This window comes from Cuculus canorus, chromosome 1, assembly GCF_017976375.1.
Source record: "Cuculus canorus isolate bCucCan1 chromosome 1, bCucCan1.pri, whole genome shotgun sequence".
NCBI classification, from domain to species: domain Eukaryota; kingdom Metazoa; phylum Chordata; class Aves; order Cuculiformes; family Cuculidae; genus Cuculus; species Cuculus canorus.
Window position 1 is genome coordinate 123,372,696 of NC_071401.1, and position 23,095 is coordinate 123,395,790.

Here is a 23,095-nt window from a genome sequence, read left to right on the forward strand (position 1 = left end):
GGGAAGATTTTATATTCGTATGATTAGGGCTAGTGAGGGAAATTTATACATTCTGCAATATTAATATTTTTCAAGAAAGCTGTTTCTGAGGCAGAAGTGGCAGCAAACATTTAGCTGCAGAATAATAATGAAAACAGCTCTACATTTCCAGAAATTGCAGGAAAAAATATATTTATTTAATAGAATCATAGAATGGTTTGGGTTGGAAGGTACCTTAAAGCCCATCCAGTTCCAACTCCCCTGTCATGGGTAAGGACACCTCCCACTGGATCAGGCTGCTCAAAACCTCATCCAACCTGGCCTTCACCACCTTCAGGGATGGGGCAGCCATGGCTTCTCTGGGCAACATGTGCCAGTGCCTCGCCCCTTTCACAGGAAAAAAATTCTTCCTGATATCTACCCTAAATTTCACCTCTTTCAGCTTAAAACCATTACCCCTCATCCTACCCTTGCACTCCCTGATGCTAATGGTTTTACAGCAGAGTCACCAGGAACAGACTCAGATAACCTGGCTCTACAATACTAGGTAGCACTGCCTAACTGACATTTGCTCTAAACCAGACCAAAATTTAGCCTCGCTACAACATGGGTAGGCTGAGGATGAGTGTAACTGGGAACTTCCATCATTTTATTATAGCAGTACCTGAAAATCTAGAACCATAGACCTGGACTCCCTTATTAGGCTCTAGAAGAATACAGACTGAGTGATCTCCAAGTTATTAATCATGTTTAAGTCGCCCTTACCCCTCATTGTCTTACAGTTTGCCCAGGAAGGCTCTCTCCATACTCTGGTCTCTGCCAGCTTTCCCACAAAAGAATTGCACCATCAGTGAGGAATTCTCCAGCTCAAGGCAGAGATTGCGAATAAGTGAGTTCACCTGAGGCAGTGATTCATCATTGCCAAAGAAATAAAGTACCTGGCACCTAACATCTACCCTTGAGACTCCTTCCCTACCAGACAATATTAAAGAGTAGAGTTCATCTCACTTGTTTTCTGTCAGTGAAAAAATTACACATTTGACTACAGTTTTGGAAACTAAAGTTGTGAAGTTTCAGGGGTTTCTAAGATCCCTTTCTTCTGAGCCATGTAGCAGGAGAGGTAATGTCACATTTTAGCTTAATTCCCCTTCGAGAACATACATTTCACATTACTCACCTCTTTAGAGGCCCTGCTCTCTTATCATCTTCTTGTGGGACAGGTGAAAATAAAGGTGTTGCTTTTTAATTATTCCTGTCTGTTCTTGCTTTCTTCTCCAAAAGAAGGACAAGGTACAATCCCTTTGCTTGCTTGATGGCCATGTAAATGTCTTAAGGCTTATTAGGTTGTCTAATCTTCCTTTTCCATTCCATACAGGGAAAAACATTATGTAATTGTTGAATTGATACTGCTGACTTTTTTGATGTTTTGACCTCCAAATTACTTGAAAAGCAGAAAAGATTTCTTAACACTTCTATGGTGTTTCTGATCCAGCCCATCCCATTAAAGAGGGAAATCATGAATCCAAGCTGCCTACTTCTGATCATCTTCATGTCTTTGATGTGTCTGGAAATGGTTTCCAGAATTAGTTGCCTTGAAGTGATAGAGCATCCCTTAGAGGGTGGAGAATCTCTTCTCAGCGATGGAGGTCAGGTTGACTGGTCTGTAGTTCTGTGGATTCTCCTTTTTGCCCCTAAATGTGAATACGTTCTCCAGATCTTCCTTTTTGCCCTTAAATGTGAATACTAAGTGGTGGTCAAACACTGGAATAGGTTGCCCAGAGAGGCTGTGTATTCTCCAGCTGTGAAGATATTAAAACCCTAACTGGACATGGTCCTGCGCAACCTGCTCCAGCTGACTCTGCTTTGGCAGTGGAGTTGGACTAGATGATCTCCAGAGATTGCTTCCAGCCTCAGTGAATCTGTAATTTAGCTTAAACAACCCCTTCAGTTAGCTGCAGCAGCTCTTAAATATAGATCTCATGAAACATTAACTATAGATTACTTTATTAATATTTTACTATGTTCGTTATCACATAAATATGATACAGAATCACAATGAATTGCCACCACATAAACAGGACTCATAAATGTCACATTTATGCACAATGAATTAAGTGTAGAAGAATGAGCATTAAAAGTGTTCAGTGTCTTCTCAGCTATCTTTCTGGGTTTATGACATCTGTCCAGTGCACAGCTTCACGTGCCCTTTAGCCTAAAGAAGTTCCACATGAAATGCAAAGCCAGACTCAAAAAAGATATGTAGAAAAGCATAAGACATCAATGCAACAGTATTTGCTACCACATAATGTATACACAACTGTATGGTACCTGCATACTAGCAAGTCATTAGATGTGAACTGTTCTACGGGCATCGTAACGGAGATAGGCAAGGATCTCACCTAGGTTGGAGGAGCAGAAGAGAAAGTACCAAGGGACTTGCTTGAAAATGTAACAGCTTGAAAATGGCATCCAGTGTTCAAGATATCAGTGGTAAAGGAAAGATGAAGAGGACAACGGAAGAAGCCCTTCAGATAGAAGATGAGACAGCTTATATTTGATCCAATAGAAAAGGGGGCTCAAACAACTCAACTACACAGCACTTGCATTAATAGGGGTTTTCTTTACTGTCAAATCATTTAAAAGTCCAGGTGGTGGGCATGGCTGAAGGCCTGTGTCCTGAGAGAAAAGAGAGGGAGAGACAAGGGACTGTAGTCCGTTTGCTTCCCTATGCTCTCCATTAGCATTTTCCTATCCAATGCGTATTTCATGCTGTGGGGCAGAGACAGGGCTGTGTATTCTTACCTGTGCCTTTATCTTAATACTTGTCTATTAGGGCATAGGCTTTCCAGAGCAGGGCCTACATCTTCATAAATGTCTACTCTATGCTTAGACAGTGCTTCTGAGCATAGACTGTAGCCTGCCAGTGCTGCTATGATGAGTACAACTACTGGATCATGGCTCACCATCGCTTCTTGTAGCGAGTGATTGTCCAGTCCCAAAAGTAAAGCTCTTCTGTTACCTGTGTGTTGATCTGAATATGTTCATAAGGCATAGAAAAGGGGAATAGCAGAACAGAACAAGCTGGCCACACATTGCCACAGCAGCACAGAGCAGCACTGATGGGTTTTGTCACTGGAGAAGGCAACAAGCCCTGCCAGAAAGCTGGTGTGATATCTTCGACTGGATGTTGCAGAATAGTCAGAACCACAAAAGATGTCACCCTGGAGTGAATGATTTGAAATGTCTAGGAATTTTACTCCAGTAAACTGCCAGATTCAGCGTGTGTGCAAGCCACAACTAAGAGGCAACTGAGAGCGACAGATCCTTTCTGATGTGGTCATAGAACTGCTGTTGTAGTGATCCATTGCTCTGCACAGTGATGTAGCTTGTTTCTAAAGGGACCAACCTCTCTTTGTGCCTACCTTTGTGCAGCTAAAATACGTAACTGATGTACATATTTATTAATATATTAATTCACTCCTGTGTCTATGATCTCAGCTTCCCCAACTGCTATTTCTTCTCTGTTAACCCTTTACACACTGCCAAATGGGGCAGGAGCTCTTTAGAGCAGCTGCTTTTGTTTATATGCCAGGGTACTACTTAGTACCAGGGGATCTAATCTCTTTTTTGAACCTTTCACCATAATATAAGATGATAAAGCAATAATATTTATGCTTTTTTATCACTGCCAATAGCTTTGTGGCACAAACCCCTCTTTTTAATGACATGTACTTTTTTGTAGAGTGGCTCTTATGAAATATGTCCATGTCATTTTTCTGGGACCGTTCAGAAGCAGATGCCAAACAGGTTAATCATTATCATATATTTGTGCAGGAAAGGTCTGCAGTGGAAAGCACACTCTCATCATGCAGCAAAACGCAGATGCTGCATGAAAAGAGGCAAGAGAAGCCACCTGCTCACCATGATGTGATGCTTCTGCTCTCAGGCTAGAAGAGCCAATCCTAGGAATCAGATGAAAATTTAGTCACCTTTCCCTGTCCTGTCCTTCCCCACTCTGGTGCAACAACTAAGGAGGGTGTTAATTTTGGACAGTCAAAAATTTTGTGATCTGACCTTTTATTCATCAAGGGTAGGACAAACCATCATGCCCATGTAAACCACAGAAGAACAAGTGTCAGGAAGAGAGGATGGTCTCAGACAGCAAGATAAAAACCCTGAATGTCATCCTAGCCTTCAAAGCTACTGGGCTTCCTTGTCCTTTAATAAATCTTTAACCCAAAGCCAGCAGTGTTTCCACTTTGTAAACATTAACTTTGAGGTCAAGGGGAACATAATGCAATGGTCAGATGCAATGGGTTAATCACATACTATTTCACTTCATGCTCTTCTCCTAGTCAAAAGAAATCCCTGAACTTTGAGTTGGATTGCCCACACAGCCCAGACTTTTGCTTGGTTGATTCAGTCAAGAAAATGTGTGCGGTTTTATTTACGAGCTTGTCTTGTATTCCACATCCTTTTCAGAGAATTCTGTTGTGGTGTGCTAAGATTTCCCTGTGCAATTTTAGTAGGAATGGAACCGGAGTTTCTGTGCATTGATAAGCCCAAGAGGCACAACAAGCTGTATCTCAGTGATATAATGCCAAAGCAGGAAATATAAAACACATTTCTGTACTTATTGGTATTTGTAGCAGGGGCTGGCTAAGAAGCTAAACTGCCAAGGCAGCCTCTTTGCTGCCACAGAGCTCTGATCATCTAAACCAAAAACCTTACAATCATACTGGGGTACTTGTCCTCAAAGCTGTGTTAAAGAACATCTTGAAGAAAAGTACTAATTCTACCCTGAAAAAAACAAAATAATGACAAATCTGCTTTCTTCCATTAACCATTTCAGGCATCACCGCTCTAACTGTCAGGGTACTACATCTAATTCCAAGATCTGTTTAGACACAAGTCCTGAGAATCATGGTTTATTGCAGCTCTACCTGCACAGTTGGGAAGCCCTTACACTTCTGACAGAATCACTTGGTTGGAAAAGACCTTTGCAATCATCGAGTCCAACCATACCTGTCCACTACTAAATCATACTCCTAAGCACTTAATCTACCTGTCTTTTAAATACCTCCAGGGATGATGACTCAACAACCTCCCTGGGTAGCCTCTTCCAGTGCCCGAAAACCCTTTCAGTGAATATGTTTTTTCTAATGCCCAATCTAAACCTCCCCAGGTGCAACTTGAGGCCATTTCCTCTCATCCTGTTGCCTATCACTTGGGAGAAGAGACCAGCACACACCTCTCTACAACCCCAGTTCCCTCAGCCGCGCCTCACAAGACTTGTTCTCCAGCACCATCACCAGCTTCATTGCCCTTCTCTGGATATGCTTGGGGACCTTAATGTCTTTCTTGTAGTGAAGGGCCCAAAACTGAAATCAGGATTTGAGATGTGGCCTCACCAATGCTCAGTACAGAGGCACCATTACTTCCCTTGTCCTGCTGGCCACACTGTTTCTGATACAAGCCAAACATTTGCCTTCTTGGCCACCTGGACACACTGCTGGCTCATGTTCATTCGGCTGTCAACCAACACCTCCAGGTCCTTTTCTGCCAGGCAGTTTTCCGGCCACTCTTCCCAAGCCTGTAGTGCTGCAGGGGGTTGTTGTGTCCCAAGTGCAGGACTCGGCACTAGCATTGTTGGACCTCATAACACTGGTCTCAGCCTACAAATCCAGCCTGTGCAGATCCCTCTGTAGAGCCTCCCTACCCTCAAGTAGATCAACACTTCCTCCCAGCTTAGTGTAATCCACGAACTTACTAAGGGTACACCCAACCCCTTCATCCAAATCATTGATGAAGACATTGAACAGAACTGGACCATATACCCACACCATCTGATGAAGACTCTTCTTAACTCCTTCATTGGATGTTCTCATGTATCATAAACATTTTCCCCATTTACTAATCAGATGTTAGAATAAACCCACAGTACTGCAAGTGGATAGTATTAAGAACAATACTTTTGGTCACGTTACCAGGCCCTCACTAGGTAGGAGAGCTTTGCAGTTGATTGGACATTTGCAGTTAAAGATTGGGACTGATTTTGTTCTCCTTCCCCTCTCCTACCTGACACCTACCTGATGTTTTTTCCAAAACGAGTGTCTGTCTGAGGACCGAACACACAGTGCTGTAGCAAAGCACACCCTAAGGAAAGCTTTACCTCTAAGCACATTCTGGTAACTTGCCAGCCAGTGACAGGTCCATCAATAATGATAATGGCTTTTTGTCAAAGAAAACTAGTGCACTAAGGCACAGACTTGCCCAGCCCTAAAAAGGAATCAAAGTAACCCACTTCCTCCTAAAGAAAGAGAGACAGGAACATGACTTCTAATGGGAAGAGCTGACTAACAGAAGAAATAGGAAAGATTAAGCTCCCTTTTGCTAAAAAGCAGAAGCAGGTTTTCGATCAGTGAAGTCTGTTACCTCCTTATCAACCAAGAAACGAGGATTCAAGCCGTGACTTCACTATACCTTACCGAAAAATCTATTGACTGCAGGCTACAATACAGCAGTTCATCTCTCACTTGTGATAAATGGAGCATATTAAAGCTGCCTCTGCAAATATTATCAATAACAAAAATTTGTAGCAAAGTTGCACCCAACCCCCATTACTGGATAGGTTTCACATGCTTAAAGCCAGTGGCACCTTTGCTAAAGACTGCTGCAAGGAGCAGGTGATCCTGTTGCTACAAGAACAAAAACATACACTCAAGAATTTAAGTTTCCTGTAAGCAGAGGTTTCCTACTTTTCTGCATGTAGATCCAGAGTGGCAGATTTGGGGGATGGTTCAAATTTAGGACATATTCGTGTTTCTGACCATCCCATCACCAAACTGCTTATAAAATCAACCTCTGTCTAGCTATTCGGGAAGAGGGGAGGCTCATTGCTTCTTTGCTGTACACTTAACCCGTGTGCGCATGGGAAGTCTAACAGATCTTACACGTAGCTGCATAAGCCAACTCCAATGACACGTCTGGTTCACAGAATCTGGGCATAAATTTCTGCCTGGGAAATAACTCAGAGAGATTGAGTAGCTCCAGCGTAAAGCAACTGGGTAGAAGTGCTTTATGCGACATGTGTGTGCCTGTGACAGATGCCAGAGAGAGAGACAGAAAGAGAAAGAGATATGTAGGAAAACAGAGAGACAGAAATACACACGGGAACAGAGACAGAGAAAGAAAACAAATGATACAGCAAGAGAGACAAAGCATGGCAGAGAGAAACAAAGAAACACAGGGAAAGAAAGAAAGAAGGAACCAGAGGGCAGAGCAGGGGGAGCAGAGAGTGAGAGTTTTGCGACCTTCAGTGACACAAAGGGGTCAGACAGGTGAGGCATGGGAAGTGGGGAGAGAAAGTGGGATAGAAATTGGAAAAAGGGAGTTAGGGGGACAGAGAAAGAGGGGCATGGCTGGACACAGGCATAGGTCACAGAGGGCATGGGGGGAACCAGAGGAAAAGAGAAATGAATCACATAGAGGAGTGAAGCATGGCACAGAGAAAGTGTTTGGTGCCATAGCCCCAAAACTGGAGGTGAATCTTTTCTGGGCAGCTGAAACAACGGAGGTGCAAACAGTGCAACGCGACTGACTCCCTGCTCATATACTCCTGGTTTTAACAAGAAGCTAGCACTTCTTTTAAACATAAATGTAATATCATCAACATAGACAACTCCGTTACACGTCACATTATCCTAAGAGGAAAAATTAAATGTATTTGTGGTTACCTGCTGAGACCTAAACAAATAAGATACTTAATCTAGACTGGAGATCTATTTGCATTAAAACAGATAGGATGTCGGATTTGCACTGTTACATGAACACAGGTGTAAGACAACCACTGCATTCAAGCCTGCAATCCAAAACCCAAACAGATTTGGCAAGACAATGAGCACTTGGGAAGAAGATCAACACAGGGGTTTTTAGTGACAATTTAAAACTGATGTTCAGACATTGTGAGATAGAAGTAAAGCAGAAGCATGGAAGGGACGGGGCAGTGAGTAAGAGTAAAGTCAATGACAAGAACTGGGATGGTCATTCTACTTTTACTGCTGGATCCGGACATTTGATAGCTGTCACAGCTGGTGTGAGATATTCTTGCTCTGTACAGAAAACCAATATGGGTACAACCACAGTACGGCAGTACGGTGCTAAACTGTTGGCACTATCTCTGGAGCCACTATCTCTGATTAAAATAAATATGCACTTAATCTCCTGCTACGCCTAGTCAGCAGGTTAACAGTACCTGCAACAGATTCTGCCAATTCTCAGTTTGTCTTATTTATAATTATCAGTCCATTCCACCTCTGCATTATGTTTAGGAAAACAGAAACTATCACTCCAAACAAAAATTGTATGGAGCTATTCCAAGAGAGCTGCAGTGTTTGCCAGTAACGTAAATGAAATGTGAAAACTACAAAACAGCAGTTATCCAGACCCCGAACATGGGAACCCCATGAAATATCAGGATTACGCTTATACATAATTTGGATATGCTAATACCTTTAACTTGGCCCTGATGAAATACTAGAAGAAAAGTAGGTATAAATAAATGGAAAAAGCCACACAAGTGTTTTATGAAGCTATCTATTCTAACCAGTACCAACGCTAATCCTGGTCAGAGGGTCTGCGATCATTTTCCAGGCCTGCTGATGCAAAACAGCACAGAAGTTTGGCCTTTACTCTTTAGAATTATACAGAAACGACAGCTACCTAAAGGATTTCAGTGCATTAAGATTAACTATTGAAGTGAAATGATTTGTTTATGTAGGACAGTGTTAAGGCTAGCGCTATCAGAATAAATATTGTGACAACACAGCTTCGAACCACTCTGGTACTCATTTTCTTCAAGTCAGACATCCAGACCAAAATTTAAAAAGGTAAACACTTTAATTCCCAATGTATTAAAAGTGTTACAATTTGATGAACAGATACACCAGAGCCTTGCCTCCAGAGAAGCCTCCTTCACTTTGCAGATGTGACAGAGAGTGACCATTAAGTCACTCGTTAGACCACACAGCAGGTTAGTTCAAAAGTAGATGGAGATACTCTGGGAGTTTTATGGCTTACAGCTGGATGACTGACTGAGTTCAGACAGACCTGGCTGAACCTAAAGCAGAAGCCTTAGCCTCAAGCAAACTTCTCTTTATATCAGCTAACATTGTACTGCTTGCCAACATGCTTTGCTTTTCTTTGGTACCATTCCCTTTACCTTGTCTCCCTTCTATCACAACAGCATCTTTTTCTAATTTGCTCCTAAATCCTGATTGTCATCACCTTCATTCCCACTGCTGTGTAGGAACTATGCATTCTCTCCTCCTCCTAGAGTGTGAACTGACCTTCACAAGATTTTTCATGCGAAGATGTTTCTTTTTTGTGGACCCTGAGCAATAAGATGCATAAATACTGGTAAGCTACAGCTAGGACTGACCAACATTCCTTTTTTGCTTAATTAAAAAGGGCTACTTAGGACAGTTGCTTCCTCCAAATCAAAGGCCTGTATGACCACTGCTTCATGCAGTGTCTTAAACTAACTGGCTCCCATTAGTCTAAGCCACTTCCAATTCTCCTAAAGAAGGCACAGGGTGAAAGAAGAAATAGCCCTAGCTTTCTTGTTCTGCTCTGCAGTTGCTTGGTAACTGGGGGGAGCCCTATCTGATTCCCCTAGGGCAGCACCTGACCTTGAGAAAATAATTCCAGCTTTCAAAAGGAGCAGAGAGAGACATTGGTGGTGTTACGAGCTGCATAGCTCAGACATGGGGTATCTGCTATGAATATTTTGGTACCTTATTTTCCCTCCTCATAAAGTAAATGTAAACTAATAATCTATTTATACAGGCGTCTATGAAATCACTGCACTTGTGTTTGCAAATGTTCCAAGACCTTTCTAGAAATGGCCTAAGGAAAAGCAAAGTAACCACACTTTCAATAAGCTTGACTGGCACACCAAGCTGTCATTTTTGTGCCTGATTAGTGGCAATAGGCATTTTCCCATTTATTTCCAAGCAGCTGATAGAGAAGAGCTGCAGGCAGATGTAATCTGGAGACTGCAGAACTCTGCTCGCTGTCAATTTCACACCAGCATTTTACTTTCTTCTATTTCCATTTATTATTAATCTGTATTCATATCTAACTCAAGCCCTTAGTTAGCCTTGGCCAGAGGCTCAACCATTAGAGGTAACTTTAAGGGAGAATGGGCTAGAAGAAATTGCCGTAAATCAGGCTTCACCACTCCATATAATTATGGGGAGATGTGAAACATTGCAAAGTTTGGGCTCTTGAGAAAGACAACAGCTTGCACAGAACATCAAACCAGCTCGTCTCCTCTATCCTTATTACTAAATATGAGAAGGAAACATCCCTATCACAGAAATTTCCTCCTATTTGTGCTCAGTTCCTGCTTTTTACAAGGCTTTATGTCCCTTTTAAATTTCTATGCATTCTAATTCAGAGGACGTTCTTATAGTTCATGTTTTCTGAATACACTAAGCTCTCAGGCTCAGTAAGACCATGTCATGTTCGTTTCAAATAAGCACTGCATAAAAACATAGGTTTTCCACCAGCTTTCAATGGATTGCCTTTTAATTTAGTATTAAGAATGAGACCACGCTCAATTATGGAAAGATAAACAGGAATACCCAATTCACGTTGCTCTTTCCAAAGTAAACAATTTTAATTTAAGCAGCAGAATTAATACCACCTGTTTTCCACTTGTGATTTTCTTTTTAAGGCTTCAAATCTTTTTTTCTATCTCTTGCCTATTTCTTTTGTTCCTTTTGAATAGGGCTGAACAGTGTGTTCCAGGTGAGACACCACCATTCATTTAATGAAGGCTTTCCATTATTTTCCACACCACTCCCTACCCATCCTTACATTTTGCTTTCATTTTGTTCACTCTGCTGTGAATGAGAAGCCCACTCAGTGTCATCCTTCCTTTAGAAGATGAATATAATTAATTGCAAAGACTCTCCATAAGTTTTCCAAAATGGAGACAAAGGTGTCACATACACATGCTGTGTATGATACAATTTCCCACAGCAGTGTGAAAGGCATTCAATTTATTGCACACTTTCCCCAAATGTTCCCACGTATCCAGACAGCCTGCAATCCTAAGAAACACTCTAGGCTTCAAACTAGATTCTTGGAAATTCTTTCCCAAGTCTTTTTCAGCAAACAGTAGATTCAGCAGTCTATCCAGCCAAAGCATAACATCATTTTACTCTTCTTGAAATAAGTATTGTCTTTAAGCAGCAGTTGGAATGGGAATGTCATTAGGAACTCAATGGAGTCATCTTCCACTTCTTCGGTATTCAGTCATAATGAAGGCTCTTCAGTGTTCCTCCTCCAAACCTTTTCCTTTCAGAGAAGCCAGGAATCTAGAGGCAGGAAAAATAAGTCATCATGTCAGAATCAGCATGAGCTCCTTCTAGCCTACATTCCAGTGCCTGTTACCAAGCCAACTGCATCAACGCCTTCCTCTTCTACTCTGTCTCCAGAATACGAAGGAAAACGCTTCAGCTTACTGCTAGAGGAGCACCATCAATTAAACAAGACGCAAAATCTGAGTATGGCTCTTCTGTTCTATAGAGCTCCTTAAGGCTTTTTTTCAAGGGTTACAATGAAAGCCTTAATTTCTTGGGCAAATACTAAACCAGTTAACTACAGATTTTGAAGTCCATATTTCCCCCCATATTTGAATACATGCAAGAATTTCTCCTCTGTTCATTTTTAGAACTATAAAATACTACTACGAAATTCTATTAAACAGTTGTTGAGACTTTATGTCTTCTAACCTGAGACAGCAGCACTTCTCTGGTAGTTGAAAGGACAGTTTTATCAATTGCCGAAGGCTTTACGAAAATCACCAGAACAGAAATGGTTCTAACACTGCAAAGGATTTGCACCCCTGTTTTTGCAGCCAATGTGTAGACACTGCTTACACTATGACAATGAGTGCTTACAAAGAAAATCTACTTGAAACCATCAGGAGCTTCTCCAGCTTAAGAGTATTTCAAACAGATTCACAAAACAAAGCATCTGTGAATCCCCCAAAAGAAAGAGATGTGCTGCTTTCTAATAGTGTGTTAAGGTGTTTGTCCTACTGGTGGCATCATAAAGCTATTTGGTTATAGTCCAGAATAAGTTTTAGATATCTAATTACATACAAACAGAAACAGCAGACCCAGTAAACACATCCTCCCAGAATGATTCCACGCTCTCACAGGAAATACAGTATATGAAAATGGAAGGAGTCAACCGAGCACTACAGATCAGTCCGGGAGAACACAGGCGTGTATGGAAGGCATGGGACAAAAATGTAATTTACAATACAAAGTAGATTACTTAGGTTACACACTTCACTGGTAAACTGAGAAAGCTAAAGAGCTTATCCAAAATTCAGTTAGGGTCTTCAGGCCTCCAAGCTCAAACAGGTATGCAAGGTATTCATTCAACAATTGTTTTATTCGTCCATGAAAAGCAATCATCCCTAACGGAAAAATCAGGCAGATTTTGCTCAAAGGTTCATCTCATCAAAACTGGTTTGGGAATTCAAATGGGAAAAATGCAGTCACTGTAACTAAAAAGTAGCAGGACACTATAGCAAAAAACTTATCTGTATATCAAAGTCACTAATTAAAAGTAAGAATTACTTATTTATTAGAGATCTGATTGAAAACACAGCTACAATTTGAAACTTATCATTCTTTTCATTCTGAAGAAGTTTATAATAGAAATACCTCAAAACATGAGTGACTGAGGAGACCTATTGTACAAAACCCACAAACACACTTATAAGATTTACATTACCTACATAATTTCAAATAATAACATAAAGAGGTTATCAAGCAATCTCCAGTTCCCATTTGGATTTTGCCATTTTAAATACGACTGTCCACTACTTGAGTTTTGTTTTAAGTTTTTGAGCTGTTGTCAGTGAGACATATGAAAGCAGTCATCTGTAATCTGTTATCTTTGGCACGCAGTCATAAGGAATATGAAGTTAATCCCTGGTTAGCCACTAAAAATGATCAAGTAAGGGAAATAAAAATCTTACGTCATGCATCAAAGACAGTCAAGCATACAAGCGGATTTCTGCATTAAGCTATTATCCCCATGAAAGGGATACTTCCTTTCACTAGGATGTGGGGAGGGAGAGGAGAGGAAAAAAAAGGCATCATGCAGAAGTGAAAGAGGAAAAAGCAAATTTAATTTTAAAAGGCATTAAAAATACACTCAATGAAAGTAAGTATCTTGTAATTTTTGACTATTTTTCCCCACACTCCCTAAGGGGCTTTCAGCACAGCTACATCTAACAATACATTTGATTGCATCTCAGTGGTGCTGTTCATAGTAGTTTGCAAGCATCTCACAGACAAGGTAAGGGGAACTTTGCTACTTCCAACATAGTAGAGTGCGCATGGGAAGGCAGGGGGTACAAAAAGTTAAAGTGGCCTCCCCAAACCAGGACAGTCATTTTGCTAGTTCCTCACCACCTGTACTGAAAACAGTTAATTCAGCCATTCAGGAATGAATTATAAGCTGGTATCATACTGTCATTTTCCTTCTGGCTTCGCTGATTCTATGAAAAATTGCCTGTATAAAACATAAAATGCTAGTCACAGTTGTGCAAAAAAAAGCGTTTCCAATGACCTTCAGGATAGCATCTCTGACTTAAATCACAGAATGCGTTGAGTTGGAAGGGACCTTAAAGCCACCAGTTCCAACATCCCTGCCATGGGCGAGGATACCTCACACTGGATTAGGTTCCTCTAAGCCTCATCCAGCCTGGTCTTGAACACCTCCATGGATGGGTCACCCATGACTTTTCTGAGTAACCTTTGCCAGTGCCTCACTACCCTCACAGGAAAAATCTCCTTCCTAATATCTCAGTCTGCAAACCAGCAGCCTGAAACTGACAGATCTGAAAGAGATCATATTTGTCCGTTTTACAACTTCTACTATGTTAGCATACTCAATTATTTCACTGCCAGTCACATTATGGACAAATACTCCAGCTGACAAGAGTCAGCCATTTTTCTGTCTATCCAAAACAGCTGTGCTCCCAGATTTAAAAACTCAATTAGATTATCATTTAAGTCACACAAAGCCCATGTTTTAAACAGGACTCTGTCAGCAGTTCAGATTACAAAGGGAGAAACAAAACAGAAAAGGAGGAAAAACTACAAACCTGATTGCCATCTCGTAAGAAGTATCTCTTCTCTATGACCTGGGAAAAAACAGAGAATGATCTTAGCTGGCACAGAGTATGCATATCCCTCAGGCTTCAATCAACACTTCACATGCGAGCAGTAAAGCTCACAGCTAAGTGGGACAAGATCTGAACCCATGCCCGCTGCTCCAGGCCTGTTTTAAGTGCAAGATATTTGTATCACCCTGTACTAACTGCGCCCTCCTCCAAAGTTATCTGTTACAGGAAGTGATCTGCTCTGCTATGATTTCTTTGTCAAGGGATTTCTTTGTCCTTCTGCCATTTTCACTTGATGGCCTCTTGTACAGGAAGGGAGAGTAATATGCTGAATTTCTTAATTCCTAAGGTTTGCTTTAACCACAAGCAACAGAGCTAACCATAGTCTTGTAACTCCCCACATTATTACCTCAGCACACTGCAAACCCCGTCAGCCAAAGGAGTCCAAAAGGGTATGCAGAGTGTCTCTGCACATTTGCGAGTTCTTTTTCATTGCTCTATGCAGATCAACAAACAAACCTTTAAGTAGATCAGCTTTTTATGAAGGCTTCCAAATGCAGACCAACCCTTGGCCTTCCCACATCTGGCTTGAACCAATTAAAAATCTGGGATACGAAAGGAGCAGCCAGCTGCTGTTCCCTGTTCACATCACAGACAGCATTCAATATATAGAATAATAAAACACAATTTCATTGACTTGGCTTACCTTATCAAAAAACCTGCTTAGCTTGACAGCATTGGATGAACCCGCAGCCAGGTAACGAGGATTGGTGCAGTCCTAGAACACGCAAAAGACAAACAAACTAAGAACAAGGAAATCAATGCAAGGAAGCCATACATGTGGAAATCAACACACCTTTTCCTCTGACACATGAGCTAGGGAAAACGCTGTATATCTGCTGATGTCTGCTCCACAGGCATTTGAAAGAAAAGGCCAGCTTGTGTTCTGTGAATCAGCTGGAGAACTCTATGTGCCCCACTATGCACTCCATGCCTTCCTTCTGCCACCAGCTACACAATCAGCTAATAATTCGTACAGGCTACACATGAGATTATGCATGCATGTGTATGCATGTGTGTGTATATACAAACATTCACCAAGCCCGTGTATATTTTTCTACCTATATATACACATTATAAGCACACTAATATAAGTAAAGTGATCTTGACGTTTCATTCAAAGACAATCTGTGTCAGAACTAAGAACAGGGAAGAGAAAACCTAACGCTCAACTGTCAATTTTAAGCTTCAGTTACCTTATCTAATACCCCCTATACCTCTCTATAGTGAAAGACAGACAATTATTTCATCAAGCAAGGGGGACAGCCAACAAAATTGTGTATGATTCCAGCATTACTGAGAAGATCCCCAAAAGCCTAATCTTTGTAACATCATCTTTACTCACTAAAAATCGGAACCACTTCCATGTAAAAGAAAACTAACACTGGTGACAAAGACACTAACCAAATTTATCTCTTCAGCATTGAAATCCTCAGCCAAGAAAGCCGTTCTGGTCAAAACTTCATTCCGCTTAGTTTCTGGGATCTGATCCAGCTTAGTTCCTATTACCAGCAGAGGAATCTGGTTGTCAGCAAACTGTTCACGGTCATAGTCACTGATGAAGGAAACAAATACAATTCCAAATGAAATTATGATCTTGTAAGTGGGCACAGGGGCACCATGAGCTTCCCTGCCCCCTTTAAATAGCAGTCATTTACTTACTAAGGGTGATTATTTATCTAAGTGAGGATGTGCTGTATCTGTAAATTAAGGAAGGTCTTCTGCATTTACATCACTACACAGGAATTGAAAGGAAAGAGCAAAAAACCCACGAGCTGGATTTGTTCTCAGCATTTCTTCTGAGGTTTATCTATGACAACACAAGCAGGAAAGAAACAGGAATTCTGGTATTGTACCAAGAGTATGCAGCCACCAGAGACAGATCAGGGAGCTGGCACCTCTGAACATCTAAAGTTCCTACACATAAACACTTTTCAAGAGACAAATTAATTGCAACTGTGAAACACTATCCCCTTCCACCTTAGATCAAGAAAGGCTGCAATAACAATTCTGTGGCAGCAAGTTACTAATTCTTTTACATTCAAAGGTAGCCACTACAAGCCAAATTCCAACAAGCTTTGATTCAGATATGAATAACGCTCAAAGATAAAATAAATAATACTGCAATTAAATGTCATTACAAATCCAAGATCCAACCATTCCCTCACACTTGTCTTTCATTTTTACCTGAACAAAGATTTCTAGAAAGTAATTTTACAGCCAACAGCAATAACATGATCAAGCAGTTGCTAGTAGCAGAGCATCTGTCCCTGACAGAAGGTAAGGTAAGCTTTTGAAAATTAAAACAACTGTGAAGAACCTGTACATGGAAAAACTGGAGAAATTTCCAGTGTATATGGTGCAAACTCTCTTTCCCTCCTCCCATGTTTCTACAGAAACACCAGTGTACCAGCACAGGCAGACAAACAATGGATGTTCTTCCCACAAAAAGACACCTCTTATTATTACTTTCCTGCTCATATGTGAGGTTTATCAATGATCTTAAAAACTCCTTGACTACATGTATAATAGAAGCATGGAGATACAGGAGGAAACACATGACAAGATGTTGGAAAGCTAATTATGAACATACTGTTTAAGCAGAGTTTTCTAAGCTCTTTCTTATCCATGCTGCTGAAATAATTCCCCCACTGCCCAAAACAAAAGATAATTATGTGAACTTCCTCAGTCTTTGTGCACTGAGGAAAAGCCTTTTTCAACACAGACACGTCATCCCATGACATTCCTTGTAGTTCAAGGCCTTTGCACATCTCAGTACAAACACACAAGTCTTCAAGCATCAAAGACTACGTGCCCACTCTCAAAGAGGCCTCAGACAAATGAAGGATCCTGTAAGCATCTCTTCCCTTAAAGGTGTCTGCCATACAGTTTGGGAATCTACAGGCAGACTGTCCAGACTGGTAGTGCAAAACAAAAAGAACAGCTGTTTTCTTTGATACCTCTGTTTTCTTCTTCTTTTCTTAAAAGTCTAGCCACATGTAATTTCTTGTGGACTTCAAGTAGCCTTAGGGATGAATGAAGACTTCCATAACAGCTTGAAATTACCATGTCTTAACTCTGCAGGTATGTTTTTCACTCACCCATTTGTCACGAGAACTCCTGTTGGAGCGACATCCCTGTTGAGTGCTTCCAAAGACCAGCGATACAAATTCTGAGATGATTTCTTGTTGGTTAGGTCATGCACTAAAATTATCCCTAAAGTAAAAGAGAAGGCAGCATAATGCTATTTGATGATATATATTTTTTCCTTATCTTACCAAAATGACATCTGCAGGTTCCCAGATATCTGAGAATGAAGAAAGGGAAATACAACCGGTTCACTTACAGTGAACGAGTAAAGCTGAAAATATCAGGATGCAACACGGGTTTTATTTTTTTTTTTTTTTTTTTTTTTTAAAGCTGCATATCAGGAATTGGATAAGAGCTAAAAGAAAAATCCCATGAAAAGAGAAAACAAACAGCCACCTCAGGGTTTAATCTGCAACAGGCTTGCAGGCATTCCCTGATTCTGCTCTGTCTAGTCCTAATGAGACTGAAACCTTGGATTGCTGCAACAAAGAATTTACCCTTTCTCTGTTTTACCTAACTGGCAAACATAACTATCTTTTTGTCACACCATCTAAGAACTCTAAAGGGTATTTCTTGGATTTAAAGAGTTTACACACAGGACTACTGCTTCCCTGCATTTTCAAGAACTAATGCTACATGGGGAGGCATGTAAAGAGGAAACAGACTCTGATAAACTTTCACAGTCCACCAAATGTCTAGTAGAAGCATGAACTAATAAGATTTCACATATTCAAGATTAAGCTTCCAGCCTTTTTCATTACCATGATCCTGCCAAATATAAATTCTGAGAAAGAAAGAAAGCCAGCCAAACATCCTAGCTGTGCTATTAACAGACACCCACTTCTGATAACCACAGTTCTTAACTCCATTACCAACTCCTGCTAGCAAATTTCTTCTATTTATTCACACCTTCAGCAACCTGTGGAATTTTCCCACTTCCTCCAGACTTCAAACCACCATTAATTCAAGGACCAAATGGAATTTTATCCCCTTATCTTCATCAGGATTTGTTCTCAACACACTTTGCCACCCACAGGTGGAGAAAACTTACTAATTTATCTTTCACCCTAACTCCCAAAGGTGTCACCGACTGTGCAAACTACAAACAAACCACATTGCCACAAACATTTTCCACTAGCTTACAAGGGTGTACACAGCCTCTCTGATGAGATTTCCCAGCATATCACAAGCATAGTCCTGTTTCAATGCATTTATCTCAGGAACAGTATAAAAAAGCAATTCAACAGTATGTCCACCCCCAGTGTGGGGAGAAAAAGCCTGATACAATATAACTGGGAGAACTACAACAGATTCAGAGGCACTGCTGTGTAAACTGCAGGAAATGATCTCCACCCTCAGACACTCTTCCTCATGTTATGTTTCTGATGGGCCAGTAACCTTAGCTGCTTCACTGAAAACCTATGCAGTCAGTTGCACCAGCAGAATAAAACTGTGCCAACATCAAAAAAAGACCAGCAGGACCAATGGCTACTCAAGGAAATGTTCCCCACCCCATTAATCACATCATATCATAGAAACATTAGGTTGGAAAAGACCTTTGAGATCACCAACTCCAAAGGTCTGCAAGCCACAGCCTTACTGCCTATTCACTGCCCTAGACTATGACACATCACATGCAGGGACATCAAAGCAAAAGACCTGCGGCCAAACCAAAAGCAAATCATACCTAATCTGGTCAACAGCCAGGTCTCCCTGACAGCCTGCACAGCTGGTGCTACAACCAAACATGAACTGTCTTTGGATCTCAGGCTTTTCTGACCACTGCAAGCCCAGAAAGCACAAGCAGTCAGGCAAAAGGAACACATTCATCTTCTCTTCTTAAATCAAGTCAAACAGAGGCAATTTGTGAGACAAGCTCTAATAAAGCAATTAATCTAATGAAAGAAACCAGAGCCAGAACTAACTACCAAAGTCAATAGTTTCCATATGCGAGTTGCCAAATAACATCTTTTGGTCAGTGGAGATAAATAACTTTAACAATGTCTTCAATTATAACTGAGACACTTTAGTTCAAGATTTCATCTCCTAATGGGCTCTTCTAGGACATTTCCAAGTCTGATCCACACCCACTGGCACACCGTAGGTTTGGTGTCACAAATAAATGAATTTTTCTCATATACCAAACAGACTTACTTTGAGGGTGCAACTCAACTCAGCCTTATTTACAGAGCTCTCGTTAACACAATAAGCAAGATGTACCTACACGCAGTTTTCCTCCTGGGAAAGGACGACTATATAACTAGTTAAACAATCACAGACCAAAAATGTTTACTGTATGGCTAAACACACTATTGAAAGGCCCTCAAATGACTGGGAACAATAAATGAGAATCAAACAGAACATTTGAAACAGATTTTCAGAAGCAGTTGTTAATCTGGTATATATCTATTTAGTGAACTACCATTGGATACCAAAAAGTAACAATTGAAACACTGCATTATTATACTTACAATCTCCTATTAGCTCTTATTAGCAGTGCACGTAAGTTAGTATCTCAACAGTAGACATAAAACACCACTTTCTATCTACAGCAAGTTGCAAGATTCAATTATTAAAAATAATCTGGCAAATTAAATGAACAGAGGCAAGATGGTTATTGGCATACTGCAATTTTATGGGAGAACAGTTCAAATTTGCCCAAACAGGACATAGCTATCAAAGTTCATATAAATTGAAATAATTATTTCCCTACTGTAGGGATTTGAACTGAACAGACAAGAAAATTCTAATCATATTTCTGCATGTATATCAGGCCTGGAACGGTGAAGGCAACCATTACGTCTGAAAAGTGCAGCTGAAAGAGATATTGCTGCAACTTCAAAGGCTCCCCGTGGCACCAACTGCACAAGACTGAAATGGAAGACTGACGAAGCTCATCTGCACAGGTTTGCCTAAAACAGCGTTCCAGTTCAAAACTGAATCCATAAAATTCTGCTTACAAATGGTATCACTTTCTTACCCTGTATAAATGTACTGGAACTAGAAAAAAACTCAGACAGACATAAAGGAATCCTGCCCCAGAACCAAGAGGCAGCTCATAACAGAAACAGTGACAAAATCAGATTTACCCCAAGCAAACTTACCATTCAGCAAGTTATAAAATACTGCTCGTGTGCTTTTCACACTAGTGGCACTACCCACTGAACCTCCAACATCCCACAGCTCAATGTAGTAGGTCTTCTCTTCTGGTGTCCCTTCTTTGTAGTCATGGATCTGATAAAAAATCCACATGAATTATAGCCACAGCACCAGCTCACAGGCATTAACCCACACAGCGCTTAAACCTTCAGCTTAAAGGATTATTGTACTTTGATAGAAATTTGTAAATTCTCATGTTGACACCATTTCAAATCTCTGAAGGAGAAGAGAGATGGAATGAGTCAAGCTGTGGTCATCTACGTGAGACAGAGCTTGGTGAGTCAGCAAGGAGTATGATTTCCTCCTTAGTAAGAACAAATCTAATGCCTCATAATGTGCTTACAAACAGCACATTGCTAAAGCAGATGAAAAAGTAGCGTCATGCCTTCTTACAGTTGTTAAAACCCAAATGGCAGTACTGCAAGAATATTAATACAAGTGATGACATAGGATTCCAACCGACATCTTTTCCTCTCCGAATCTTCAACTGAACTAATCCATCAATAATTTTTGCCCCTGGATCTGCTAGGTAGTTTTGCTCCACAGTCAAACAAGACTGCCATATTTCTTTCCCCAGATATTGGAAATATATTCCTAACCTACATTTCAAGGAGAATGTGGCACAGAGTGATGAACAAAGTGAACATTTATCACCACCCCATGAAACAGCTGAGCTGGGCCAAAAAACTGCTAGATGAATATTCTCATTCCTCTGACAGCAGGTCCTGCAGTGAGAAGGAACCCTATGGGTCATGGTCAGTTCCCTCAAATTAAGCAAGCAAATTGTTCTTCCTCCCAGTATGTTTGGTTACCAATCTATTTGGGCATTGAGTGTTTCTCTAGGAAGCATGGTTTAAATTCTGTGATTTATGACTTAAGCTGACTGCTCTGTAACTTGTAAAACACCAGTGGCCACTGCAGTAAGGAGAGACCTTGTTTGCTTTTGGGGTCACAACTTGGTCTCACAAGTGCTTGGCTGACATTTAATACTATTTGCTTCGAAGGATTATATGCTTAGCAAATAGTGTATTAGCTCCGGAGATCATGGAACAAGAAAATGGAGCTGTTGGAACAGGTCCAGATGAGGGCGGATGATCAGAGGGGTGGAGCACGTTCCATACAAAGATAGGCTGAGAGAGTTGGGGTTGTTCAGCCTGGAGAAGGCTCTGGGGAGATCTTATAGCAGCCTTCCAGTACTGAAAGGGGGCTACAGGAAAGCTGAGGACAGGCTTTTTAGCAGGGCCTGTTGTGACAGGACAAGCAGTAATGGTTTTAAACTAAAGAAGAATAGATTTAGACTGGATATAAGGAAGAAACTTTTTACCATAAGGGTTGTGAAATGCTGGCACAAGTTGCCCAGGAAGGTAGTGGAGGCCCCATCCCTGGAATCATTCAAGGCCAGGCTGGAAGGGGCTTTGAGCAACCTCAAAAGTTCCAACCGCCCTGCCATGAGCAGGGACACCTCCCACAGGATCAGGCTACCCAAGGCCCCATCCAACCTGGCCTTGAAGACCTCCAGGGATGGGGCAGCCACAGCTTCCCTTAGTAGCCTGAGCCAGTGCCTCACCACCCTCGCAGGAAAACATTTCTTCCTAATGTCTAATCTAAAGCTCCCTTTCTTCACCTTAAAATTATCCCCCCTTACTTTAAGCTGAGGCTACCACGAGGCCGTGTGCATCACCTACTCGCACATCCACCGAGCAGCCCACTGTCCAGGACGGGTTCCCCAACACCTGGTTGTGGCACAAGAGGTGAACAAGCGAGGATTTCCCAACACCTGTAAGGGCACACAAGATGAGGTTACTCATGAGTATGCAACAAGACAGGCAGAAACACTAAATAAGCACAGATGGTGCCAGCCATGGTATGCAATAACCACCGGACAGCGCCCACTGCAAAGGGAAAAGGGATAGAAGGACCGAAGCCTCGAAGATACTTCTTTACCTTCCACGAGCTTCGCAGTCTGGCAGCCGGAAAAAAAAAAAGTGGACAGGAGAAGGCGCTGCGCATGCGCCGCATGGCACGTTTGGTGGAGCACCCGCCTCAGCGGCGAGGCACGCGCTGCGCATGCGCCGCATCATACCTTCCGGGGGGGACGGCAAGCTCAGGGGCGAGGCACGCGCTGCGCATGCGCGCCGTAGTACACGCGCGAGGGGGAGCACCAGCCTCAGCGGCGAGGCACGCGCTGCGCATGCGACGCGTGGTATCAGCGGGGGGCGACGCGCCTGGCTGAGAGGAATGTGCTGCGCATGCGCCACACGGCACCTGCAGGGAGGTGGGGCGGGCGAGCTCGGTGTGGCGGGATGAGAGGGGAGAGGGCAGTCCCCCTGCCATCGGTGTGGGGAGGGAGGAACACTCACCGGAGTCGCCCAGCACCAGCACCTTGACTCTGTCCAAAGCCGCCATCTTAACCCACCCTAGCAACAGCCGCGGGAGGTTGGCGCGGCCAATCGCGGCCCGCTGTCCTCCTCGCTGCCCTCAGCCCATTGGCTGCCTGCTCCAGCCGCTGGCGCCGCTTTCACTTATGATTGGCTCAACTCAAGGGGGGGGAGCTTTGTGAGGACGCGATTGGCTCGCGCAGAGTTCAGTGAC

General features: G+C 41.9%; 2 protein-coding genes across 2 annotated transcripts in view; one reads left to right on the forward strand and one right to left on the reverse strand.

The window, feature by feature from the left end:
* Nucleotides 1-8,858: 8,858 nt before the first annotated feature.
* RABL3 (RAB, member of RAS oncogene family like 3) lies at nt 8,859-23,016 on the reverse strand. Its single transcript, XM_054065865.1, has 8 exons — nt 22,864-23,016; nt 22,189-22,280; nt 20,449-20,578; nt 17,356-17,470; nt 15,659-15,809; nt 14,901-14,972; nt 14,177-14,215; nt 8,859-11,363 (listed from the first exon to the last, which is right to left on the reverse strand). Exons 1-8 carry the CDS (start codon nt 22,907-22,909, stop codon nt 11,298-11,300), a joined length of 711 nt encoding a protein of 236 aa, XP_053921840.1. The 5' UTR covers nt 22,910-23,016; the 3' UTR covers nt 8,859-11,297.
* GTF2E1 (general transcription factor IIE subunit 1) overlaps nt 22,660-23,095 on the forward strand; it is a 55,761-nt gene continuing 55,325 nt past the window's right edge. The window contains exon 1 of the mRNA XM_054065841.1: nt 22,660-22,778. The gene's annotated coding sequence lies outside the window, so the exon portion shown is untranslated. The remainder of the gene's footprint in view (nt 22,779-23,095) is intronic.